Source organism: Amborella trichopoda, chromosome 11, assembly GCF_054954075.1.
Source record: "Amborella trichopoda isolate Santa Cruz 75 chromosome 11, AtrichopodaSantaCruz75HAP2 v2.0, whole genome shotgun sequence".
Lineage (NCBI taxonomy): Eukaryota > Viridiplantae > Streptophyta > Magnoliopsida > Amborellales > Amborellaceae > Amborella > Amborella trichopoda.
This window is the reverse complement of record NC_142346.1, coordinates 43,994,111-44,019,817: the sequence shown is the minus strand read 5'-3', so window position 1 is coordinate 44,019,817 and position 25,707 is coordinate 43,994,111. Positions and strand designations below refer to the sequence as shown.

The following is a 25,707-nucleotide window of genomic DNA, read 5'->3' as shown; positions in this document are numbered from 1 at the left end:
TATGTTTATGTATATCTGAGATGTGATAATTGTAAACTTTGAGGATTGTGGCAGATTTCACTAGTAGGTAGCCGAGGGCATAAATTTAGGGATGAAAGATCTTAGCTAGTTTTATCAGAATATGGGGTCAGTGCAAGATTAGGACTTGTATCCTTGCTTGTCTGAAAAATTGGCTTTTTGAAATGCAAGAGACGAGGGGTCATGTTTTTTGGCTTGTCTTGGATATTGGCAAGTGGATTCAGCTCCCTGTCTACCCTCTAGCGAGGGAAGTCTGAACACTACTTGTTCTTTAGTCTGGGTGGTCTTGTTCTTAACAGTGAGTTTATGTTTTTTTTTTTTTTTTTATGTTAATTTTTTTTTTTGTTTTTGGACTTTCATACTAAAATCTTTTAATATTTATATTTGTCTCCAAATGTCTTTTTGACTTTGGATTTTTAACGGAATCCATATGACTTCAGATTGAAGTTCCTAATAGTTTTTTTTATTGGGATCTTCATGGTTCAAAATTAAGTTTTACCGAAATGACTTTAGGTAAGATTATAAAGGCGACGGGAGACGATAAAAGCACGGTATTTGGAGGTGGGAATGACATTTCGAACATGGACTGATTAGGTTTTTCGGAGAATAATGGACCTCTAAAGGCAGATTATACAAAAATAGACTTGGTGGGGTTGAAGAATTTTAGGACTAAAGGTATAGAGTGAACATGATGGGTAAAGGTGGAGAAATCCTCTCTGGGGATGTGGCATCCTCAGGCCAGGCAACAGGTTCGAACTAAAAACTTGACGATGACCTAGCGATGGCCGACAAAGTCGGAACCACCGCGGGTGGGATGAGGTACATCACAGAAAGTCGAGAGAGTCGGAAGTCATTCCTGGTGAGACAATGCAGCTGGGGGATTGCCACGGTGGCACCAGCTGCAGTACGGCTCAGCCACAAATGGCAAGTATGCTGAGTCTCATTGAGCTGAAGCCCAGAAATTCGATGGGAATAATTGCGTGGCATGGGGTTAGTATAAAAAATTTGTGTATACCAATCATTATCATCATCGTCATAGCTTTATTTTAACTACCCATTGAGGAAAAGTCGATAAACTAAAAGTGAAAGGTTGCGGTTTGTATAAAGCTGAGCTCCAATCAGTCAAAGTAAAGTGCACCTTAAAATAATGTCGAGAAATATAGTTTTAATATTGGACGTGGATGGAGCCACAATCAAAGTGCATGGAGCCACAATGTGAAATCTAAAGTTCCATTCTCTCAGGTTCGAAATCAGTATTTCAAGAAGATAAAAAAGCATTTCACCATGCAATCAATGAAATCTGTACATAAATTAGTTGGTGTGGATAAGGTGCATAATTTGTTTGGAAAGAAGCGAGCACCGTCAACTAGATCTTATTTTAAATTAATAAAATTTACCAACTAGTGAACATTGACAATTAAAAGTCAACAAATTAACAAGGCATATACCTTAATTTTTTTGGAAGAAAAAATAAAAACTTGTCTTAATCCTATGTGCATGTGTGGAGAACTTGTTTATTGAAACTTTATAATGAGTAGTCATGCCAAACATCCATGCCCCTTGGATTGGGAATCTCAAATGGCACTAAATTTATTTCTATCAATATTAGATGGTTTTCCTATGGTGTTTTTCAAAAGTTTTGGGATATTTGAATGAGGACTTACTCGCCATGGTCAAAAAGTTATTTATTAGGAGTCAAATCTTTAAAGGTATTAACTCTACCTTCTTTGCTCTAATTCCCAAAATCGAATATCAGTGAGCTTTCTGATATCAGATCTATTAGCCTGCTTACGAGTACCTATAAAATTATTGCCAAATGTTTTGTTGAGAGACTTAAAGAAGTTCTTCCCTTCCTCATCTCAAAGTCTCAGTCGGTGTTTATCAAGGATAAGCAGATTACATATGGTGTTCTGGTGGCGCAGAAATATATTCACTCTCGTGTCCTCAGTAAAGTGGAAGGTATTATGCTAAAATTGGACATGGATAAGGCTTATGATAGGGTGAAATGGGGGGTCTTATTAGAAGTTATGAAATTGATGGGTTTTGGTGGTAGATGGAGAAGCTGGATTTATGGGTGTCTTTCTTCTGCGCATTTCACTATTCTATTCAAAGGAAATCCCACTAGTTTTTTCAATGCCTCTAGGGGACTTCGCCAAGGTGATCCTCTATCGCCTTTTCTTTATACCATTTATGCATAATGTTTTAGTCTCATGCTTAATAACATTGAGAGCAGTGGAGCCTTCACAGGTTTCCAAATTACAAACTCAGATATCAATGTGTCTCATCTCCCAGATGGGGATGATACACTTGCGTTTTGTGATGATAAAGCATAACAACATGAAAATATTGCAAGATTCCTTGAAATTTACGAAGTGGTTTTAGGGATCAAAGTAAACCTTCACAAGTCGTCTTTGCTGAGTATTAACTGTCGAGAGAGGCTGGCTGAGAATCTTGCAAGAGTGGTGAGTTGCAAAGTGGGTTCGTTTCCTATTTTCTACTTGGGCCTACCAATTTCGGATTCTAAAATCCCTATTGCTGTATGGGACAAGGTAATTGAAAGAATTTAAGTTAAGTTAGATTTATGGAAGCACAAGTACTTATCTTTTGGTGGTAGGGTAACTTTGCTCCGTTCTTGCTTAGCCAACTTACCTGTATACTAGATGTCATTGATCCAATTCCGGCTTCAGTGAGGAGAATGATAGAGAAAATGATGAGAGATTTTCTTTGGGGATCGGGGAAAGAGCATAGAAAGTTTCATTTGGTCAAATGAGATAGGGTTTGTACTCCCAAACATGAAGGTGGCCTTGGTATTCGTAATATTATGGAATTTAATGAGGCTTTACTGTGTAAATGGTAGTGGCGTACTACCTATTTTATGGATCATCTTTGGCATAATGTGCTATTCTCAAAATATGGGATGGACAACCACAATTGATGGCTCGATGGAGGTAGAGGGAAAGAGGTCTCTTATACTTTGAAAGCTATTTATAATTGTAGACCTATGATCTCGGGGTATTTTAAATGAAATATTGGCAATGCCAGGCAGGCCTTATTTTGATATCATAAGTGAATTGGAATGTTCGTCCTTAAAGTTGCTTTCCCTGACCTTTTTCGTGTGGTCACTGAACCATATTTGTTTGTTGGAGATGTAGTAGAAAGAAGAGCAGATAGGTTGTTTTGGAATATCAATCTCAGATATAGGAGGCTGAGTAATGTCGTTTTCTTCCAATTGTGTGCCTTGATGGAATTGTTGGAAAAATTTATATCTCACATGATGCTGTAGATGAGATGGTATGGTAGATTGAGAGCGATGGTCTTTCTACGTAAAATCTCATTACAATTGTTTTTCATGATCGCTAGAGGTGGTCATTTATTGAGATTGTCCACATTTGGAAATGGCCTATTCCCCATAAAGTTCAGCTTTTTATCTGGCTTGCAGCACAACAAAATTTTTTGACTATTGATGACCTAATGAAGCGAGGTAAGATTTTGACTAATGTCTGTTTACTTTGCAAATAAGACCGGGAATCTGTTGCACACTTATTGATGCATTGCCCTTTCTCCTCCTAGTTTTGGCATTGGTTGTTTAATTTGGTTGGGGTTTCTTTGGTTATGCCGTATAAGGTATCCGAAATGCTCACACAGTTCTCAATGCCCCTTTCTTCTAAGCCAAGGAGAATTGTCTAGAAGATTGCAGTAGGTATGATATTGTAGAAAATCTTGAAAGAAAAGAATAAAATGACTTTTGAAGGTGTAATCTTACCCTCCCAAAAGGTTGCTCTGTTAATTCAGCAGTCTATTTGGTATTCTCCTTCCGTGACCAATGAGGGATGGGGAATTACCAAATTGGATGTCATGTGCAACCTCTCTAATATTTTTACACTTGGAATGAGAAAAGCTGGACCTAAGGCTTTATGGTGTGCTCCTCCCTTTGGATGCCTTAAGATTGATTTTGGTGGTAGCTCAATGGGTAATCCAAGTCTGGTGGGTATTGGGGGAATTATTCAAGATTGTTTTGGGAACACTATTATTTCTTATGCAAGACCTATTGGTGTGGCAACTTCGAATCTTACAGAGATGAACGCTTTACTTAGCTTATTTTTGTACACCGCAACTTGGGGGATGTTTGTATTGTTGAAGTAGATTATTCGAACGTCATAAATTGGCGTAAGAAAGAGCAATTTGTTGCGTGGGAACTTCGGTCTTTGTGGCTACAGATTTTGGATGTTTGAGCTTCCTTATCTATTTATTTCTCCCATGTATTTCGAGAGGATAATGAGGATGCTGATACTTTGGATAAATGGGGTGTTGGTCTTGATTCTATTATTGTTTCTTTTGATGTAATTTCTTTTAGGAAAGCTTTCTATGTTCCCCCCTACAACATAAAAGTCCTATCCTCCCCTCATCCAACCGTCAATTTTTAAATGGAGGGTTAAGATTGCCCCAATCACAATGTCATGTCTCTACACTGTTTTATTTTTAATTTTTTTTCTATAAAACTTTTTGACACCGAATTTTGGATGCCCATTACTCTATTAAACTTGCACTAACTAAAAATATAAAATAATATTTTCAATAACATAAAATAACCAAAATACCCTTGAAAGCTTCAAAGGGTGTTTTGGCCATTTTTTATCGAAAAATTATTGTTAATATTTTTTATAGTTGCGCTCCAATGAGAAGATGACATGCACCAAATTTCATATTCAGAAAAATTTTATTAAAAAAACTAAAAATAAATTACTCTGAAATGTCGGATCTAAGATCAAACGGTAAGTGACTCTCTTGATAAAAAACGGACGGCTGGATGGTAGGGGGAGGATAAAACTTTTATGTTGTAAGGGGAACATAGAAAGCTTTCCCATTTCCTTTTAGCATTTCAATAAAGTTTTGAATATCGATAAAAAAAAAGGCTATCTATTTTTCAAATTTATTTCCCATGGTTATAATCGTATCAATTTAAAATGGTGTACAAATGGACATCACCAAAAATTAATGGGAATGTATACTATAAGACACTTATGATATAAGAAGGTCACCTTACTTTTAGCCAATGGAGATAAAATCCTACATGTTCAAGTGTATTACAATTTTTGAGGAATTCTATTTTGGATTTTATGCTTAATTAGCCTAACAATATCAATCGCCTGATTTCACATCATATGGTCAATAATAATTGTGACGTTTTTGTATAAAAAATAAATAGTATTATCATATGCATTTCCAAATTTAATATGTATAGCATGAATGATCGAGGGATTGAAAAAAAAAAAACAAAAAAAAATAAAAATAAATTATAAGTATTCTATGATATAGACATTATTACTGTGTGGGCTCATCTGTATAGTAACCTGTGTCACCCACCGTTCAACTTTGTTGCACGGTGGTCATTGAAAGATAGAATTTCAATAACCATCGTGCAAGTTCATACGTGGGCCTTTATATGAACTTTTCTCTTGGAATATTGGTTGAGTCACCCCAGCTGGCTCGCAAAGTCGACTCGGCTGACTTGGACCCAGAGGGGACCTAGTTCGTTTCCCCGAGCCGGGTTTTTAACCATTGCACTGAAACTTGAAAAGCAAAACAAGGTATTTACATGTATATGGTCATACTACTCATCCCCGTCAAATGGTTTGGTTGGACGGTGATAAAGAGAGAACAAAATTCGAAAGACATGATGTCCGTTCAGTTGTATATTCATTCTCTCTTCATCACCATTGATTGCTAGGTGGTGATCGTTACCACTTGCCATGGACAGTTCCCTACATGAACAGTTATACCGTACACAGTCTCTCTAGTCCGTATAGCTAAGGAGGCCGTTTATGAGCAGTTGCACTACACACGTGCTGTGTATGGTATACACTGAATATTTCTTCCTTCCCCTGTGATGTTCCCTTCCCGCCCTTTCTATCCCTTTCCGCCTTCCACTTTCTCTCTCTAAAATACCTAACCTCTCTCATTCTCTCTCTCTCTCTCTCTCTCTCTCTCTCTCTCTTTCCCATAAGCTCTTTCATTATCTCTATCAAACACCTTCTCTCTCTCTCTCTCTAAAACGCCTAATCTCTCTCTCTAAAAACAATGAGGGGAGGGGTAGTGCAGATAACATGGCATGACGCACAACCAGTGCTAACCCTAGATTTCCACTCTCTTACTAACCTCCTTGCAACTGGCGGTGCAGACAAAGACATAAAGGTGATAGCACACAGACGCATACTTCTTTAATGGCTTCTACCAAAATGCACAAGCCCATGATTTTTGCTCATTTATCTTCATGATTATTGCCGACTTCTTGAGTAATTTCCCAAATCCTTACGATTAGAGGGACTTTGGTTTTCTCTTATTTCCTAATCTGGTTGATCTCATGGGGTTTCTCATAGGTAAATCTGTTTATCAGGGTTTTACATTCTGCATTTTTGGCATGAAAGCCATAATTCGTTCTCGAATGCATGACAGCTATAATTCGTTCTTGAATGTTCTTCCCACAATTGACAGCCAATGTGATCATTAGTCTTTATCTATAGTATAAGTGTAATGCAATTTTCTAAAATTTAAATTTTCCAATTGAGAAATGTTTTCTATAAGGTTTTGTCTGACATGTTTCTTTCTGTAATATATGCTAAAAAGGGGACCTTGATTAGTTATTAAAGCTTTGGAGAGGTGTAAGGAATGGGATCTTGATGGTTTACTAATTTAGCAGGGGGATCTTTGTTATGGCATCTTAACTAATCTTATTTCAATGGATTATATGAATATTGGACTATGAAGTGAAAAAACATAACCTGTATTTGAGAATGCATCCCATATCATCGAAATAAAACAAAATACAACTTTATCACTTGTGGAGCTCTCACCCATCCTTGTTTATAAAGAAGTGCTATTCCTTATCAGGGAACTGGACCAATATTTCATTAGCATTTATACTTCCATTTTCATGTGCATTTGGTTATTAAACCAACTAAAACTTACTGCTATAATGAAGTTCAAGATTCCTTGGGAGGTTATATTTTTTACTTTTAACCAGCTGCTAGCATTGAGATCATTCATTCGGTTATTGAGATGATGCACGATGTTTCCCTGTAGTGCTCTAAGTAATGCCACAGTGCCGATGCTTTTTCATTGTTGAGTATCTGTGTTGATATTTTTGCTGCTGTGCACTACTAGGAGCTTCACAGAGACACATGTGAAGCAGATACTTAGCACTGGCAAAAATATTGGTAATGCGGCAAAAGCATACTGAGCAATACTAGTGGTTGTGTTCTTCAGAAGCTCAAGTAGTGTGATGGTCCTTCCCATGTTTTGTTTTTCAGAACATAAGATATTCTATGTTACTAGCAGCATTCATGAAACAACACTATATCTGATTTCCCATGAATGATATATGCTACTTACTTTAGTGATTTCTCTTGTTTGGATCCACTCCTTTTTGAGTCCTTCAGCTATTGATTTAGCTGAAACCTCCCCAAAGAGCATTGATATCTATCTTGAGGAGTCCCATGAGCACCATCCCACCCTTGAACCAATTCCAAACTCCATCTGTAGGACCGTAACCTGTGATTCTGGAAATTATGTCCATAATTTTGCCTTCATCTCTGTGCATATGTTTACTAGGAAATTCAAGTTCTTTGCCCTTCTAATGTTTAGAATTGTAGGGTTTTCCTTTATCGTCAGGTGTGACTACATTTAATAATCTTGGGGAAATTAACTTCATTTAACCTTCTATGTTAGGATTGTATTACATTGAACCACATATGGAGCCCCATGATATGACTTGATTAATGAGAATACCAGGTGCCTAGGTTCTGAACTGTCTATTTGAGTTCAGGTAAGCTTGCAGCAATTCATGTTGTGAGTTATAAGTTAATTTTTATTCAAATGCTGGAAAGATAAACATGAACCAAAAATTATGTCATAGGGTTTGCCTATCCTGCTCTCCTGTCGTGCTACTCCATTGGCAGTCTGTCGTACACTGAGGTAACATGCTCCAACTTGTCTCCCTACTTGGTGTTGCATCCTTAGAACTCTCTAACCAACTATGAATTTAACACTACCTTTTTGAATATTTCATAATTTGATAAGAAGCATAAGTTCGTGCTTCTTGCAGCTAACAATTTCCTTAAGCGAACTTTTGTATTATTTAAAACTCTCTGACTTCTAATTGTAAGTACTCTTTTTGTATCTCTGTTCCATAGTAAAGATGCTTTTTATTTGCTAGGTAGATTGGAGTTTTAGCCGTTGCCCTTGATGAGGGTAAGGGAAAACAGAAAATATGGGGAGGAGAGAACGATATTTAAGAGGGGAATGGGGTTAAGAGAATGGGGGAAGGGCAACAAGGGCTAGAAGAACATAAAGGCATTGGGGATTGAAAAGGAGAAGCAGCAAAGGCCTAGGAAATATTGGAGGTAAGGGGAAGGAAATAGTTTGTTATGTGCCATAAAGGGCATGCTGTGCTTGGAATTTGAGGTGTCATGTCCATCTGTTTCCTAATTTATGACTCTGAATTTGGTTGTTAAACATCACTTGAGTGTTTCTGTTTCCTATCAACCAAAACTGTTTATGTGAGCAATCTTCGGTTTGTCTAGAGTTTTCAATGGCTTTTTTGTCAGAAATAAGAACGTACCAATTGAATAGCAGTGTGCCTTTGTTTTAATTTTTGATGACTTATTGTGAATGTCAATGTAATCCTTGATCCGTTGTTTTTCTCAATGGTCTGTTCGAAAACATGGTTCATAACCTTTGTTTCTCAAGAGTTTGTTCCTTGCTTTAATGCAAGCACAGAAGGGGTTGTTTTGAGTCTGTCGACATCATTGTGATATCATATTTGATGTGTGTTTGGGGTGACATAGAATATTCTTGTTACCATTGCACTAAATTCTATCTTACCTGCATGTTAACCAGATTATGATTCCTTTTACTGATTCAGGTAGGTTTATGTGCAGCTATGGGCATTAGTTCAAAGTGAAGCTCAAAAGAAAGCTCCAACTGCATGCTACCAAACTAGCCTTCCTCCTCATCATAGCACAGCTGTAAATGTATTGCGTTTTTCTCCATCTGGTAAGTTACTTTTATGCAACAATGCTCCCAAGTTAAGAAGTTAATTTGCTATATACGAAAAATACTTTTTTGTTGTAGAAAGAACTTTTTTTATTTTTCATAGGCAAAATTTTTTTATTTTTTATTTTTTAATATATATATTTGATTTTACTGGCAATTAGAACACATTTTTTTTCTGATAGAATCTCAATCCGGTACCAAGGAATGAATCCAACAATTGTTTCCTGGAGTAATTTTGGCAATAATTCCTATTGTATTTAAAGGTTATATTCAGAATTGGGAAATGATTACTGTATTGATTTATGCAGGAGAGCAGCTTGCATCGGGTGCTGATGGTAAGTAGGGCCTTCCCTGTGTGTGTTTGTTTTATTTCATGTCATTGCTTCTGTCCTTGCCTTCCCTACAGCATTTAAAAAGCCGAGTTGGTTTTCGTGCTCCTACTTGTTTAACCAAAAGGGAACTTATGCTGTAATGCATTGGACTATGGAAAGCCACTGTTTCTGGGGCCATGACCGCCCAATGGAATGACCAATGCCAATGGAGAGTGGGATCTGCCATTTTGTTCATGTATGGATCTGGTGGGTCCCACTCTCTGTGCATCACCATCCATCGTTTCACTGAATGGTTGACTTTTTCATTGTCTTTGGGATTACATCGTGCTTTTAATTATTGCCTTTCTATTGAGGAGCTACTAATTGGTTTTTTGGAATGCTAGGTGGGGAGCTGGCGATATGGAAGATGCAGTCAGATGATCGCCATACCTGGAAAGTATTGAAGACCTTGTCGTAAGACATTCCAATCGATGTTTCCATCTACTTTGTTTTATAGTAAGTTGCTTTTAGTCAAGCTACGTTCTTGTGAAATACCTTAAGTAATAATTGAAATTTACTTGAACAATCAGATTCCACCGTAAAGATGTTCTGGACCTGCAGTGGTCAACAGATGGAGCTTTTCTTCTTTCTGGGTCCGTTGATAACTCATGCATCATTTGGGATGTCAATAAAGGTAGCTGGTTGAAATGAGGCCATGGTGGATATGTGGCTTTCCAAGAACCTCTATACTGGCAGAACTCGTAGCTATACTTAACATATTTCATTTCAGGTGCAGTGCACCAAATTTTGGATGCTCACTTGCATTATGTTCAAGGAGTTGCATGGGATCCTTCAGGGCAATACCTAGCTTCACTGAGTTCAGATAGAACTTGTCGAATATATTCTAGGAAGCCTCAGAAGAATAAGGCAAAAGGGCAAGAAAATCTGAATTATGTATGCCAGCATGTTGTCTCAAAAGGAGAATTTCAAAATTTGGGTGACACGAAGGTTTGAATTTCTTCTTTTGTGAGGTCTTATAAGGGAAAGTATACCATAATCCAATGGATTATGGGAAACCTGTAGTTCATTGGTTTGTCAGTGTTCAATGAAATGATGCATGGATATGAAGAGAGAGTGGATCCCACTAAAACAGAACATGGCAGTCCCACCGTCTCTCTATCACTGTCCATTTTCACTGGATGATACCACCCGAATAGCCTTATGCTTTTTTCATAGTCCACAGGATTATAGTATACTTTCTCATTCTTAAAAAGCTGACATTTTTTATTGTTGGTTCGCTTGATGATTAATTTTACGTTCTTTACATTTACTTTCAGTTATCATCGGCAAGGCATCATCTGTTTCATGATGAGACATTGCCATCTTTCTTCCGAAGGCTGGCATGGTCTCCTGATGGATCTTTTCTATTGGCACCAGCAGGTATTAAGAGAGAACACATATGTTTATTAGAATGTGAGGTTGCAATATCACATGCTCCAATAGTTCTCTATGTTAATCAACCTTTATCACTTGTAAAATTGTGAAGCATTTTAAGATTTGAAGTTTTAGTTCACTTTTCTTGTGATCTTCTCAATGTATCGTATAGTGACCTTTGAGAACCATTGCACAGGTGGTGCTCTACTTCAATGGGAACCTATCTGTATCTGGCATTCCTTAACCCATGTTTATGTTATCTTTGGATGTTTTTCAAATTGTAACTTGTTTCAACACATCCGAAAGAAGTTTAAAGTGCTTAAGCCCTCTGTTAAGAGTTTCTCACTAGGACATCTCAGAAATAGTTTTTGGCCCTAGAATATATTCTTCTAATGGGAACATAATTGCTTTGCACACCCAGCAAGAGTAAACCTTTGTTTCGTAGATTATATATCAATATCCAATGATTCGGATCAGACATTAGACTTGGCCCTTGCCAAGCCGAGTTACTTGGATGAGTAGTGTCCCCTTGGGAAAAGCAAAAAAATAAAAATAGAAATAAAAAAGGAAGCAAACTCGGCATGTGCCCAAGTGAGAGAGAGGGCTTTGGATACGTGGCCAAGGAAAGAGAGAGCATGGTTCTCTCCCTTGGCCAAATCTCTTTCTCCTCCCCCTGGCCATCTCTCTCTCTCTCTCTCTGGTCAAGCATCTCTCCCTCTCTCACTTGGGTGGGGGGGGGGGGGTTGCAACAGAGAGATCTCTTGCTAGAGAGAGAGAGAGGGTGGATTTCCAACCCCTTTTGGGGAGAGAAAGATGAGAGAGAAGGGGGTGGATTTCCAACCCCTGTTGGGGAGAGAAAGATGAAAGGAACATATTTCCACCCTCTCCCCCTTTAAAACTGTTTTCTGCAGACCTTGAGCTGCTTGTCTAAATAGCAGTCAATTGTCAAGTGTAAGCAGACGTTCCAAAAGGGGTTGCTTGAGATCCATGCTTTACTTTTCATTTAACTTTATCCCATTATTGGGTTAATTAGTTCAAGGTTTAGATGGTGGTTTTGCATTGATGAGTGTTGCAAGACCTTTTTTTTTATCATACGCAAATAGTCCATGTGCATTTTGCCCACATTTGTCTTAGTCAGCTCTTCTCATTGCACATAATGGGGGTGAAATTGTGTCTGAAGCATTCTGATTTGGTCATTGTTTCTTGGATTTTTACTGTGTCATTAAATTCGTTTTCAGGTGATGCTTAAAAAACTTACTGAAACCTGTCAATTCCTACCTTATACTTCGGCATTTATGCTTTGTTTGATAAAGCATATGCATTACAGTACAGTGTAGGTCTATGTTGGTGGTCAATAGCTATGGTTTGCCATATCCCTTATGCATTAGATCTAACAATGCAAAACACCGAAATTTTGCATTCTATTTGGAAAGGGATCCACTCTTTCCATATCCATTGTATGGCGCAACAGGGCATGGGACTTAGTGCATTGCAACCTAATGTGTAAATATCTATTTTGGTGCTCCCAAACTAAGCGTGATACTGTTTTTAGTATTCACTTAGATTTTACGGTGAAAATTGTTTGCTTGGCATTGTTTTGTTTATTTAATATCTGGTGTCTAACCATGGTATTTGTTCTACTAATTGCCTTAATTATGCTTGATTTGTATGGCTGTGCTTTCTTGTCTCTTTTGTAACTCTTTGGTATTCTTTCCTTTTTAGGTATTGACAAGTTATCTTCAGCTTCACCAACATGCAACACTGCCTATGTGTTTTCTAGAAACGACCTTGCGAGGTAAGATGCTTATTTTAAATGTTTTGTATCTCTATTTCATTGCCTCTTTTGTTGTACTTTTCACAAAAGAGGACCTTTGCATTTGTGGACTTCTGCTGAAAGCATTGCTCTTGATTTCTTTCTGTGGAATATCAGTTCTTAATTTAGGATCAATTATATAGACTGTGTACAATGAGCAATTTTTGTTCTTGGGAGTTTTTTTAGAGGGCTTTTATCACTTCAACGAATATCTACTTTATACATGTTAGGTTGATAATGTTTATGGTTTTCAAAGGGCTAATTTCCACATTAAGGTGCATGTCTGTCGGCAGACAACAATTGGAAGTGTGCCCATGCCTTAGATCCTTAGGAATATTGGTTGGGTGTTTTTCTGGTCAGATATTTCCCCTCCTAAGTATGGGTTTCAACTTCTTCATAAGAAAGATGTTTCAATCTTTCACAAGGCATTTTGTCATATGGATTGGTTAGCTCCTATGAAAGTTTTCTGTACTTGACTATAAAGGTACTGAGTTCATAAGACAAAGCTTGCTTAAATTACTCATAACAGTTGATGGTGGATCCCCATGATTTCTGTTAATTACGTGTCTGTGTATCAATCGTATATTTGAACATGTAGTTGTACAAAAAGGCGTACATTAGCTATCAGCTCTGTCAGGAAGTCGATACTTAAATTGGAAAGCTTTTAGACAGTACTGGTTGAGATACAGCACATATGGGTAAAGAAGAAGAGAAGAGGGGCAGGAGCAAATGTTCAGGGGGAGTAAGTAGAGTAGAGAAGGGATGGAGGCACGGATGGCATATGAACTTGTTTACAGAATACTTGGGTCACGATTTGTGAACTGTAAATTCCTCGTGCCTATACTTAGGCACATAGATTTTGGGGAGACGCATATTGTGGATCTGGTCATCAATTTTGATGATCAGTGTTAAATAAGTTGGATTCTGGCTTGGACTTACCAGGGGTCGAAGCGTGAGTCCACTAATCTCACTCGGGTGAGTCTTGAGTCGGACTAGGAATTTTTTAAGAAGAAAATTTTGAAAAATGCCTAAAAACCTGGAGACTTGGGCAATTCCAGGAATTTTTTTCACCCAAATCGCCAGTCTCCTGTCCTGTTTAACTCAGATGAGTCACAAATTGGGCTGATGAATTTTTAAACACTGTTGATGACTACCTTCTTAGTTACGATTAAAGTTGAGGTTTCTCAGACAAGGGGATCTGGTATCCTCTTTTTTGTTTATGGTTATGGTCAATGCCTACAAAGGTTTTGGCCTTGAGGTAGACTGGAGGTTTCTCATCAGGGCAAGACGGTCCTAATACTTCTATGAATTCTAGATTGGAGCTGACACAACCATCTATTGTTGGAGGTTGAGGGGTGAGGTGGTGTAATTGATTGAGTAGAACTTTACTTTGAAGCTCATATTGAGATGTCTGGAAATAGTGTTTGACTAGCAGGTTATTTGCAACCCAAAAAAAAAAAAAAAAGAAACCTCAATGTTGGTGTCAGTGTTAAAGTGGAAATATGTGATTGTGGAGGACCTTTTGATGCCTTACTTTGGTCTAGTGCTGTTTGTCAAAACCCTAAGATTTCATATATGGGGTGTGATACTTCAAAATAAATGAGGGGATAAGTCAAATGCTATTGCTTAGTGCTAAGTTACCGACATCAAATCCATACTGGTCAACATCCTTGTGTAACATATGCCCCTGTATGAGATCCTTAAGGCTATCTTGCTATTTGGTAACAAAATTGAAAGATTAGAAGGGGGACTTTATTCTTATTATGGTAATTTAGGTAATTAGGGACAAAATTATTTAGCAGAAATATGAAAACCCAAAAGTCGAGGGCTTTATATAGAATAGTAATAACTGCTTTAACACAATTTTGTTTTGAAATGCATTTAGAATTGACTTCAGAAGAAGTCAGCTTGTGGTTGGATGAGGTTATGAGGGAATACCGTCTAGATGGTATGGAAGTTTAGGTTGGCAAATGGAAGTGGCTGACAAAAATTTCAGATGTTTGTGGAGCTGGAGTTCTCAGATCTATGATTGTGTTTCAGATGCTTGGAGATCTCTTAAATACATAAGTGAAGGTGTTGAGGAAGTATGGGAGTTCTAACAATGAAAACTGTTGCTTTTCGAAGAATAGATATAGGTTTGAGGCCTTTGGATCATACTGGGAAGGATGGGTGTTTTGCACAATCTCATGGGATACTTTTGTGGTTGGTCAATTGCTGCAGAAGTTGTTCCTCTGATTAAGGAGAAAAGTGGAAGAAATAGATGTATGGATTACTTATGAAGGAAAGAGGACATGTTTGGACAACTCTTTACGAAATGATAGCTGTACCTTATTAGGCGCATTTAAGAGAAAGTAAGTAAAATATCAAGTAATAATAATTATAGAACTCTGAGATAAAAATGGATCCACTCCCTACCACAAAGAATTTGACATCTCTCTTTTTCTAAATGAAACGGAGATCCTATAGCTATCCAATCCCTCTCTAAATTTGACTTATCTATCTCAAAATTAAATAGGGATTCAAATGCTATCCAATCCCTGTGTTGCTCTCTCCCTATAAATTTGACATTTCCTTTAAAGTTTGAGAAATCTCTCCATTTATCGAGCATAAGAAAACTTCTAGATTCACATATCTTCTACCTCTCTTGGACCAATTTTTTTGGAAAATATTCCAATCATATATGTTCCAAATCTAGAAATGAGAGAAGTTAAGATCAAAGAGTTTCCACCAAGGGCCCATATACACAACATACAATGTAACATAAGCCAAAAAAGAAAGAAAAAAGATAGTCATAAAAAGAGACCTTAATCAGCTGATCAACTAATCCAAAAGGCTAAGGGACGATACTTAATAAACTATCATGCCGTCAACCTTCTCAAGGGTTTTGTTGACGCTAGAACTACGAAGCCTCTCAGGAGGAACCACACTAGTTGTAGTTTCTAGGCTCTCACACTGGCCATTTTCACGGTCTGCACATTGGTTGTAGCCTGCATGGCCTCAATATCGATAGTAAAAATATCAACCTTGTCCCTTAATCTTGACACTTCTGTCTCATGAAATCCCCTCAAAAGTTGCTCGCTAGCTAACTCCTTGACTTTATCCAACAACTTGCATTGCAAGGCCTTGGCAAGGACGTTTGCCTCTTTCGTGTGATGCTTCAGTAAGGGGTTTGTGATGTGATAGGTGATACAAAAGGAGGCCTCATATGTTCACTTTGTTTGCAACCTTCTTTCTAGGGGCCATACAACCAGCAAATGCATGACCGCAATGAGTGTTGTGGTCTTCCATATCCATCTCTTTGGTGGTGCTGAACTCGGTAACGACATGCACAAGCAGCAGATTACCTAGACGTTGCTCCTCCTCCTTCAATAGTATTTTGTAAGAATTGGGTGCCTGGTTGAGTGGACCTCTTGCACTGGCCTTAGCAAAACAACCATCACACCACTTGATGGGGCAGTCAATTTACTTGCAGGATATGGCTTATACAATTGTAAAAAAAGTGAAATAATAGGTCACAATCCATAGAGGGCCTAGTGTAGTACATGACGAAGATGGAGTTTTGTTTGTGGCAGTTCCAAGGCATATACAAAGTGTTTCCTGTATTTTTTTATTTAGGGATCCCCCACTTTAAATACTTCTTATACAATGTTTCATGTATCACAAGTGATCTGGCTTGTAGAGGATGTCACTCAAATTACTATGGTAACCTTTGCACAATGCAGTACACAACCTTGATCTTGCACCTATAGACAATTACTACAATACTTCACCCCTTAGCTGGTGTCGTGTGTTGACATGTGTCGATACTTCAACACATGTAGATACTTGAGGACACCTAGTATACAAAAAACATTTAAAATGGTGGAGGGGCACATGGTAGGGTTTGAACTCAAACCCTTTTGGCTTATGGTCGTTACTCTACCACCTCCCCATCCACTGCATATATGGCATTGAAAAGGAAATTGCATTATATATACTAATAAATATATTATTTTATTTATGAATAATATTTATACGAATGTGTCTAGCTTTATTGATTTTTTAGGCCAAGGTACTAAACACCTTTGACATGTACTCAATGACATTCATGTTGGTGTCCATGTAGCATTGCATGCAAAAGCTCGTATTGAAAGTATTGTTACATGACACTAATACTTATGTCGGTGTCTAAAAGTGTCGAAGGTGTCCAACACTTTGGTCTAAAAGTTGATATGGCTAGACACGTTTGTATGGTTATTATTTATAAGTAAAATATTATATTTTTTATGGTATAAATGTAATGTCTTTTTATTCCGTTTAAAAAATGGATGAGGAAGTGGTAAAATAGATGACAATATGCCAAAATGGCTTTAGTTTGAACATTGCATTGAGCATCGCTACTATATTTTGTTGCTTTTTATATAGCAAGGTGTCTTCAAGTGTCGACATGTTTCAAAGTGTTGACATGTGTCCACATGCGACACAAACCAAAATGTGACGTTTGTGGTCAGATTGAAAGAAACCTATAGGTGATACATGATTGTAGGGAACATAATCCTTTATACAAATTACTAAATTCCTTTTTACTAGAATCTACTTCAGAATCTCGATGCAAATACCACTGAAACCTTGGCCCAGGACATTTGAAGACTTTGATTTTTTGCTACCAAGAGCTCAGACTTGCTAACTCTCTGCAGGCCCACAACTGAAGTTTGGTAAACCTATTGTTTTGCTTTGTTGCAGCTGTATTAGTAACATGGCTGCCACTTTATGCGATGATATTGCTGTTTACCTTAACCGCGATGCAAGGGGTCCACTCGGTAGGGCACCTACCTCTTTTAAGAACCTTTGACAGGTGGATATGAGCGGCTGCATGATCCGCTACTTGTATAGGCGGTCAAAGACACTGCCAAGAGATGGATCTTCAAGACCGCAAGTACTTTTACATGTCGAAAGCCCAGAAAAAGAAGGTTGCATAGTAAAGTGCAACACTGGGGTTTTTCTTTTATATCACCAACCACGAACCAAACCCCTTGCGCAAGGATCGCTTCAAAGATGCAAACCTTCTCGCTAAGGCCTTGTGATGGTAGTTGTCATAGAGGGCCGAGGAGTCAGTTAGTGAGCGATTTATTGGAGGCATGTAGATTGAGAGACGAGGTTGACATCATGAAGGCCACAACCAATGAGAAGACTTTGTAAATGGTCCATATGAGAGGTCTAGAGGCTTCTAATGGTGTACTGCCTCCCAAGAGGGTTTGTAGTTCTAGCTTTGGCAGCAATCCTCATAATGTTGATGTCAGATGGTTTATGATGTGTTTTCTCTTGCCCTCTTGGGTTTGTTGATCGTTGGTTAAGATTGTTTTTTTTGTTTCTATTTTTATATGGGCCCAGCTCCTTGATCCTATTTTCTCTCTTTCTTGATTTGATGGAGTGTAGATTGTAATATTTTACAAAAAATTTTCAGAGGGACAGTAAATATGTGGATTTATAAAATTTGTTATACTTAGAGAAAGATTTCTTAAATTTTAAAGGAAATGTCAACTTGAGAGAGAGAGAGAGAGAGAGAGCGAGAGAGAGAGAGAGAGAGAGAGAGAGAGAGATTAGGTAGCTATTGGATCCCTATTTGATTTAGAGTGAGAGATATATCATTATTCTGTATTGTCTCTTTTCATTGCAGAGTTCTGTTTTAATTATTTACCTTATAAGTTTATTTGATATATGCTCTGATCTTGTTTTTTTCATGTTATGAGCATTCCTCATATTGCCCAGTTCTTCACTAAGATGCACCCCCTCCCCGCTTGTAATCTTTTAGGTGTTTGATAGAATACCATGTTTAATGCATTGGACAATGTTTTGAGTGTGTAATTATATACCCCATTCTTGTAGTTTTGGGACATGAAATTTTTTATGCTACTTTAACTCAACTTTTGTTCTTAAATGGGAACAGCAGATTATGATTCACGTTTGGTCCGCAACATACATTGAATTACCATGCCCTACAGTATACTTCTATTTTAGTACGCTGAATTAGTTTTGGTGATTCATGGTATACTTTTGTTTTTCTAGATTTAAATACTTTGGTGGTGCCCAATACGTTTCTTAAATACTTGGTCAACAATGCTTTCTTTATTAATACTTTTATTACAGTTAAATACAATGGTATGAAATATTGGCACACAGTAAGCTTTGTTTTACTGAAAAATATGATGGTCATTTCAATATATTTTAGAAGGAACAACTTTAATTTTTCTGATGCTAATGAACTTCACGACAAAATAACAATATTTATCATGGGAAATGCACATCACCCATTATCCATGGTTTAAACCTCCCAACCTGATGCAGAGCGATCTGGGATCAAGTATACTTGTAGAGACGAGCAGACTTCCACTCTTGCAGCCTTACCTGCAATGTGTCTCTTGCCACCAACTTTTTCCATTGCAATTTCCCTTCACATTCAGTTCTTTTGCCAATGCGTTCTGTCTCAACTAGACCTACTTCACCCCCTTCATGCTTCAAAGGGCATTGTGCTTCAGATTAGAATATTTGAAATATTATAATGTAAAGGAATAGGCCTATTGTTGGACATGTGCTTAGTTCATATGGTTTATCACTTTGTGGATGCCTTCTAGTTAATAGTAGGTGAATTGAAGTCTTGTGGAATGTTCTAAAAGTTCTGAAACGATATTTAGCTTATTATCACTATCTCTCCTGTTAATGGATCACTTGTATGATTTCATTTATCTCTAATAGGCCAAAATATTGTTATAAGCTTTGTAATTTTGTTATCTTCCATTCCTAGGCCGTGAGTATGGGGTACAAGATTGATGTCCATAGCGTTATTTTTGTAAGATACAATGTGGCTGAGTTCACTAATGGAAACATCAATATAGATATTGCGACCTGTTGGGGATATACATGACGAGAGTGGGCAGGGAACCAAAGGGAGGTCGAGATGGCAGGAAGTGGACAATGCAATTCTATTTGTCGAAAATCCCCATATACCTGGTCATATGTCAGCATGTGGCCCCATTTATGAGGCTCTCTTGTGGAAAAGGATCTTAGGGAATTTGGATGAGCCCCAGGATATTCAAGGATGAGCAGGAGGCCTTGAGGCTTAAAGAAGCAGAATTGGTTAGTTTGTAGAGATTGTATACAACGAAAATACTCACTTTTGGTACAAGAAGGTCACAATTAATTTTAGACATTAGATGGGAAATCCAACAGACTGAAATACATCTCAACTTTTGAGAATTTTTTAAACTTTGTGCCTAATCAGTGACACATCCCCAGCCACCCGATTCACATCCAATTATTAATAATAACTGTGACCTTGTATAAAAAATAAATGGTCGACGATATACATATCCTAATTTGTATGGGGGCAAAAAGAAGCAAATTGATGATATACATATCAAATCCTCAATTTTTTTTCCAAGATTTACTGCTTTACTGGCTGTCACAATGACAGTTTATCTTAACTCTCTTGTGATCTTGTTAAATACATAAATTGTTGCCTTTATTCTTTACCACTCCTTTGTTTTCCTTTTCTTTTAGTTTTTTCGTTCCAAGTTTTTAAGAATAATTGACTGTTGGACTTTAACTGAGGGCCTCACCTGGTTTATCTTATGGCCTGTAAACTTTTGATGAAATTGGGGAACCAAAAAATCTAGAACCAAGCCAAGATGGTGACATCTTTTATGTGGTTTTTATACTTTTGGCAGACCTGCCTTACAACTTCCAGGTGCCAGTAAGCCTATTGTGGCTGTACGTTTCTGCCCAATCAGTTTTACTCTGAGGGGATCCAACTCAGGTAGTGTAATCCTCTCTTCATCTCAAGTTTTATTTCTCCTTTTTCCTTTCTTGCTCTTAAAATTTCAGAGTTAAATTTTTAGCTGTCCTTACCACTTTCTTGATCTCAAAGTTCCACAGTAATACTGATTTATGGTTCTGTTGGTTATGCTAGCTGGTTTTTTCAAGTTGCCATATCGAATTATTTTTGCTGTGGCCACCTTGAACTCCTTGTACATCTATGACACTGAAAGTGTTGCTCCTGTAGCAATTTTGGCGGGACTTCACTATGCAGCTATAACAGACATTGCATGGTACTGCCTTTTACAAACTTCCTTTGTTTTTGTGTGTTGCATGTGTGTGGCGGCTGTGCATGCATGCATGTGTGAGAGGGAGGAGAGAGGGAGAGGGAGAGGCTGCACCTTCTGAAATACGGGCTGAAATACATTCAGTGGTCCATTCAGACCAACACTAGAACAATAATGGTTGGTCATTCCAACAAAAAAACTCGAATATAGACTTTTCCTTACCAAATTATGCAAAATACCCTTCGAAAGTGTTTTGCTAGTCATTCCCCTCTATATATATTGCAAATTTCTTTAATTGATTATTTAGCATCCCTTGCTGGCCAGGTCTTCCGATGCCAAGTATCTGGCCGTGTCTTCTCAAGATGGGTATTGCACGATTTTGGAGTTTGAAAATGACGAACTGGGATCCCCATTATCTTTAACTGGTGAGTAGTTCCAATTCGTTGCTTTTATCCTGGGGATGAAGGTGATTTTCCTATGTTTTTCTTTCTTACATATTTCTTCTCACTGGATACTGAAAACTGCTTTTTGGGGTTTATTCTTTTAATTTCTATACTCCAATTTTTAGTTATTTTGGAATCCTCAAGTAATTTCCTGGAATTTTTAAAGGCGAGTAATAAAATTGCATGTGTGTTCTTTGAAAATAGGAAATTACCAAATTGTTTAACTAATGAAATGCTTGTGTCAAGCTGCTACAGAAGCCAAGATAGTTGCAAAAACAAGCGAAGAATCACCAGTGCCGAAAACTGAACACATGCAAGTTGATGAGAACCGTGTGACTATTGCTGTCGAGGAAAAGGCGAGAATACAAATATCCAAAGTTGAAGACAATGAACCCAAGGAAAAGAATGTAGAAATTAAGGGCTTGGAGAAACAGGGGGATCCTAGTAAGCCGGCTAGAAAGCGCATCACACCAGTTGCGATCGAGAAGTCATGATGCATGTAGAGGAAGGATGAGATAAAGAGGAAGAAAGAGGGAAAGGAAGAGATGGAGTTGGGGGTTAAATTGAATAAATTGTACAGCTCTTGTATGTTGATGTTTTGTTGTCTATGACCAATGCAATTCATATATATTTTTGGAGCACGCTTCTACCTAGTGATTGTTTCGTGCATGCTCAAAATAGTTGGGCTTCATCAAGTTCATGGGGTTGGGTTCTGATCCACGTCATGGCCACCAGAAGCCGCGACAAAAATTGCTGATCCGATTCGGAGTTGCCTGAGATCATGATTGTCAACTAGTTGATTCTAGTTCTAGGAACCAAAAATTCCCCCCAGTTCCCCAATTTTCAGCTTCTTGTTTTAATTTGTTTGTTAGACAGCCCAATCCAGCTCAGAAATTGCCTGAGTCAGAAGGGTCAAATTGGAACCGGACACGTGCAAATCAGGGCTCAATTCCAATTCTTGAAACATGCATCATAAGCATGAAGGTATGGGAGGAACATGTTTAAGGTATTTTTTGATGATTTTTGTGTAGTGGAAGTACGACTCATTTGCTGGTATGTAGATTTTTTTTTAGTTGTACTTGCATAAGCAAATAGATGGGCTAACAAGGTACATGAACAGATGTTTTCTTCCTTCACATCTTTTGTATATTTTTCTCAGAAATTGCATGACCAATGGGCATCCTCTGGGGGAGAATCAGCCCAATGAAGGGGATTAGGTCTTTTCTTGTCTGTTTTATGAGATTTTGTTGGACTGGTCGGGGTCTTTATGGGGAATCGACTCTTCTATTTTGTGACTTTTATCTCTATAATTTCATGATTATTATTTTTATTTCATAACAAATTGGTGATCTATATTTTTGTTTTAGCTTTATTTCAGGATTCGTTTTATATTATAATTTGGTTTGATGTCCTATGCAGAGAGAGAGATCATTGAGATACAGTGGTGATGCATGAATATGAGGATTAGTTTTATATGATGTCGTTTGATATCTTTTGCAAAGAGAGAGATCATGTCGTTTGATATCTTCTGCAAAAAGAGAGAGAGATCATGCAGTTTGCATACGGATGCATCTGTAGCTGTAAGGTGCACCTTCAAATTTTATCATGGTATATAATTTTGATGTAAAATATTCTTAGGATTATCTCAAAATGTATTTTTATATCTAATTGTAAGATTTTAAATTTAAAAAATGGTTAAAATCAAGTAGATCAATAAACATATGAAAATCTTGAAAATAGACTGTCTAGATAATATTTGCAAAATGAACTATTTTTGAGACCGAATCTTTTTATTTTTCATGGTCTACATCTCGATGTCGAGATGATCAATCAAAGGGTTTTTCAACATTAAAACCACCTTTTCCGATGGATTTTTAAGGTGCATATGTAGTGATACATTATAAGGTTGCATCCTTATATAAACTTTTTCCTTTTGGTAAACCCTAATATGGTGGGGATATTTTTCAAGCAAGTATCAAGTTGGTGGGGATATTTTTCAAGCAAGTATCAAGACCCCAAACTATGGACTTTCTAGTGGACAGCAGAAAGTTGCTTTCCATTATCTTAGAAAGCAGTTTCCTAGAGTCGTTGACAAACAAGATATGTGACTTTCCAGCGTGGTTAAAAACCCAGAAAGAACATGCGAAGAAAGCACTTCCCAGGAAACAAGCCTCATACTTAGGAAGCATTCTTTGGATGAGTACTTTCCATGAAAACAAACATGTCCCAATGACGGCATATAGTGCACGTGAGACGGGGATTGGGGCGAACGTCACCAAATTGGGAATTTATCCACGTTCCTACCGGGTGTTGATCAGGTCTTCGTCTATCATCATCATAGTCAATTTAAGGTCGTCTACACAAATTATGTTCAACTAAAATTTGGGTAGGTTTTGTCAAGGACAAGAGTAAAAGTGTATAGGACCTGGTTTCGATGCGGCCAAGCTCGCATATGTAGAAATGTTGGCCTATTAATAAATTTATTTTTGAGATCGATTTTTGGACTTAGTTTTAAACATATGTAATCTCTAACATGACAGATCATGAATATGAAAAATTATGTAAATTTTAAAAATTAGAAGTAATAATTCTAGAAAGAAAACATCTGGACCGTTAGTTTCCATTGTTTTTAGATGGAACACCTACTGGAAGATGGATGCTTTGTACTTTTTGGTCAGCATATGCAGTCATGTGGTCTACAGCTTGCATGAAACATGAATAAAATTTTCAAGTGTGTATATCTTGTGCAATTAGAATCATATAATCTTTTCATTAAATGAAAGCCCAGACAAAATAGTAAAATCTTAGGTCACTTTGAGATATAGAACAAGATGTTTTCCCTGGTTAGAAGGGAAAATTGTTAGTTGGCCCAAATTAATCAGGAAAAGGCATTGATGATTAGGAAAAACTGTTTTGCTATAATCATGTTAGTCGACTTTTATCAAAAGGACAAAAATCCAGCCATAATATCTTTGACCTTAAAAAAAAACAAAAAATATAATATAATCGCATGTGCTTATATTGTAGCATAAGCCCGTTGGAATAGAGGTGTTTGTTGGACATCTAATCCATGCAATCAAAGTAAAACGAAAACCGCGCAAAAGTTTTTGGAGAAAATGAGTTTGCTATTTTTTTTAGTGCAACTCATGCTTTCTATTTAAAAGACAGTCGATCTAATCCTTCAAAAACTCAAATTTGGTTTTTGTTAATTATTTATTTATTGAATAAAAGACGTGTGAATTTTCAGCCAATGGAGAAAAAAAAAAAGGTTCCCTTATTAAATTTAGTTGAGAACCTTATATTGTAGCATGTCAGTCGGCTTAAGAATCTTTTTCAGAAAAAGAACATTAAAAATAATTTTTCCATTATTAATATCAAGGAAACGGTTTATATGAGAGTGAGGCCCTAAACAATTAAATTAGGGTGCGTGTCAAAATTTATTAGTAGAGGATATTTCGATCCTGAGTAGCTTACAAATTCGATCATCTCGATCTCAAGATCTATGGACATGAAAAAAATAGATTTCAAATATTGGAAATATTGCATCTTGTAATATATTATTTAGACCGTTATTTTTTAAGATTTTCAAGTATTCATAGGTTTGCTCAATCTACACTATTTTTTAATCTTTAAATTTATAATTAGAGAGGAAGATAAATTTTCAGGCCGTTATAAAGATTGATGATACTGAAACAAAATATTTTGGCATTATTTGAAGGTGCACCTTAATTTGATTGTTTAGGGCCTCAGCCTCATACGAACCACAGCCTAATAAATGACTTCTTTGTTGGAAAATTGTGGCCTTCCAAAAGGGGACTTAATATGTGACTTCATGACACCTTCTCTTGTTTGAATAGCTTATCGAACAATAAGCTACATTAATGCAGGACTAGTGAATTTAACACAGTTAGTAAATATTGCATATTTAGCCATATTAGGAAAAGGTTTAAATGCCATATAGAAATACAAATATGAAATTATTGGATGCCAAAAATAAGATTTTGACACTTGAATTTCCGTTTGTATAGTATGATTCATATAAGCAGCCAGCTGAAAATAACAATAACTTGGCGTTTAATATTTTTGAATATTGCAATATAGGTTTCTAATCCCAGGCACATATACAAATGGGAAATAATTCGACGTCAAAAACAAGATTGATACTTGAACTTCGATTTGTATGGTATGATTCATATAAGAAGCAAGTTGAAATAGTAATAACTTGGTGTTCATTAAATTTGAATATTGCAACAAAGATTTTTCATCCTACGTACGTATGCAATTAGGAAATAATTTGATGCCAAAAACACTTGAATTTCCATTTGTATAGTATGATTCATATAATTCTACCATTGGCGGTCTCAAGCCAGTCATGCCGGTCCCAAGTCCAGATAAAAGAGGAGGGTTGTGTTAGATAGGGCCGACAAAAATTTTCATAAAATCTAACCCCATATAATTGGGATAAATATCAAATAATGAAAAAAATATAATGATTAATAAAGGAGCAAGTTGGTCTGAGTAATGAAATAAATACACATAAAACTTCTTACTTCATCATA

At 37.0% G+C, this 25,707-nt stretch overlaps 1 protein-coding gene across 6 annotated transcripts; it reads left to right on the top strand.

The window, feature by feature from the left end:
• The first annotated feature begins 5,768 nt into the window (after nt 1-5,768).
• On the top strand, nt 5,769-22,490 carry FAS2 (Transducin/WD40 repeat-like superfamily protein). Of its 6 annotated transcripts, none has more exons than XR_016043549.1 (12): nt 5,769-6,210; nt 8,955-9,069; nt 9,378-9,404; nt 9,785-9,854; nt 9,971-10,074; nt 10,171-10,388; nt 10,718-10,820; nt 12,537-12,609; nt 20,331-20,419; nt 20,573-20,882; nt 21,030-21,130; nt 21,404-22,490. XR_016043549.1 is itself a non-coding variant. In XM_020676169.2 (12 exons), exons 1-12 carry the CDS (start codon nt 6,097-6,099, stop codon nt 21,640-21,642), a joined length of 1,392 nt encoding a protein of 463 aa, XP_020531828.1. In that variant the 5' UTR covers nt 5,769-6,096; the 3' UTR covers nt 21,643-22,490. The 6 variants fall into 6 exon arrangements, 5 of the variants coding, with proteins under 5 accessions (XP_020531828.1, XP_020531827.1, XP_088706822.1 ...); XM_020676169.2 differs by having other exon boundaries at nt 20,573-20,711; XM_020676168.2 differs by having other exon boundaries at nt 20,573-20,711; nt 21,395-22,490.
• Nucleotides 22,491-25,707: the final 3,217 nt, after the last annotated feature.

Excerpts from the sequence above, each read along its gene's own strand:
- FAS2 (XM_020676168.2), top strand. The coding sequence starts at position 6,097 with ATGAGGGGAGGGGTAGTGCAGATAACATGGCATGACGCACAACCAGTG. Across the intron at positions 9,070-9,377 it reads ATTGCGTTTTTCTCCATCTG|GAGAGCAGCTTGCATCGGGT; the intron begins GTAAGTTACTTT and ends TGATTTATGCAG. Across the intron at positions 20,712-21,029 it reads GCTATAACAGACATTGCATG|GTCTTCCGATGCCAAGTATC; the intron begins GTACTGCCTTTT and ends CTTGCTGGCCAG.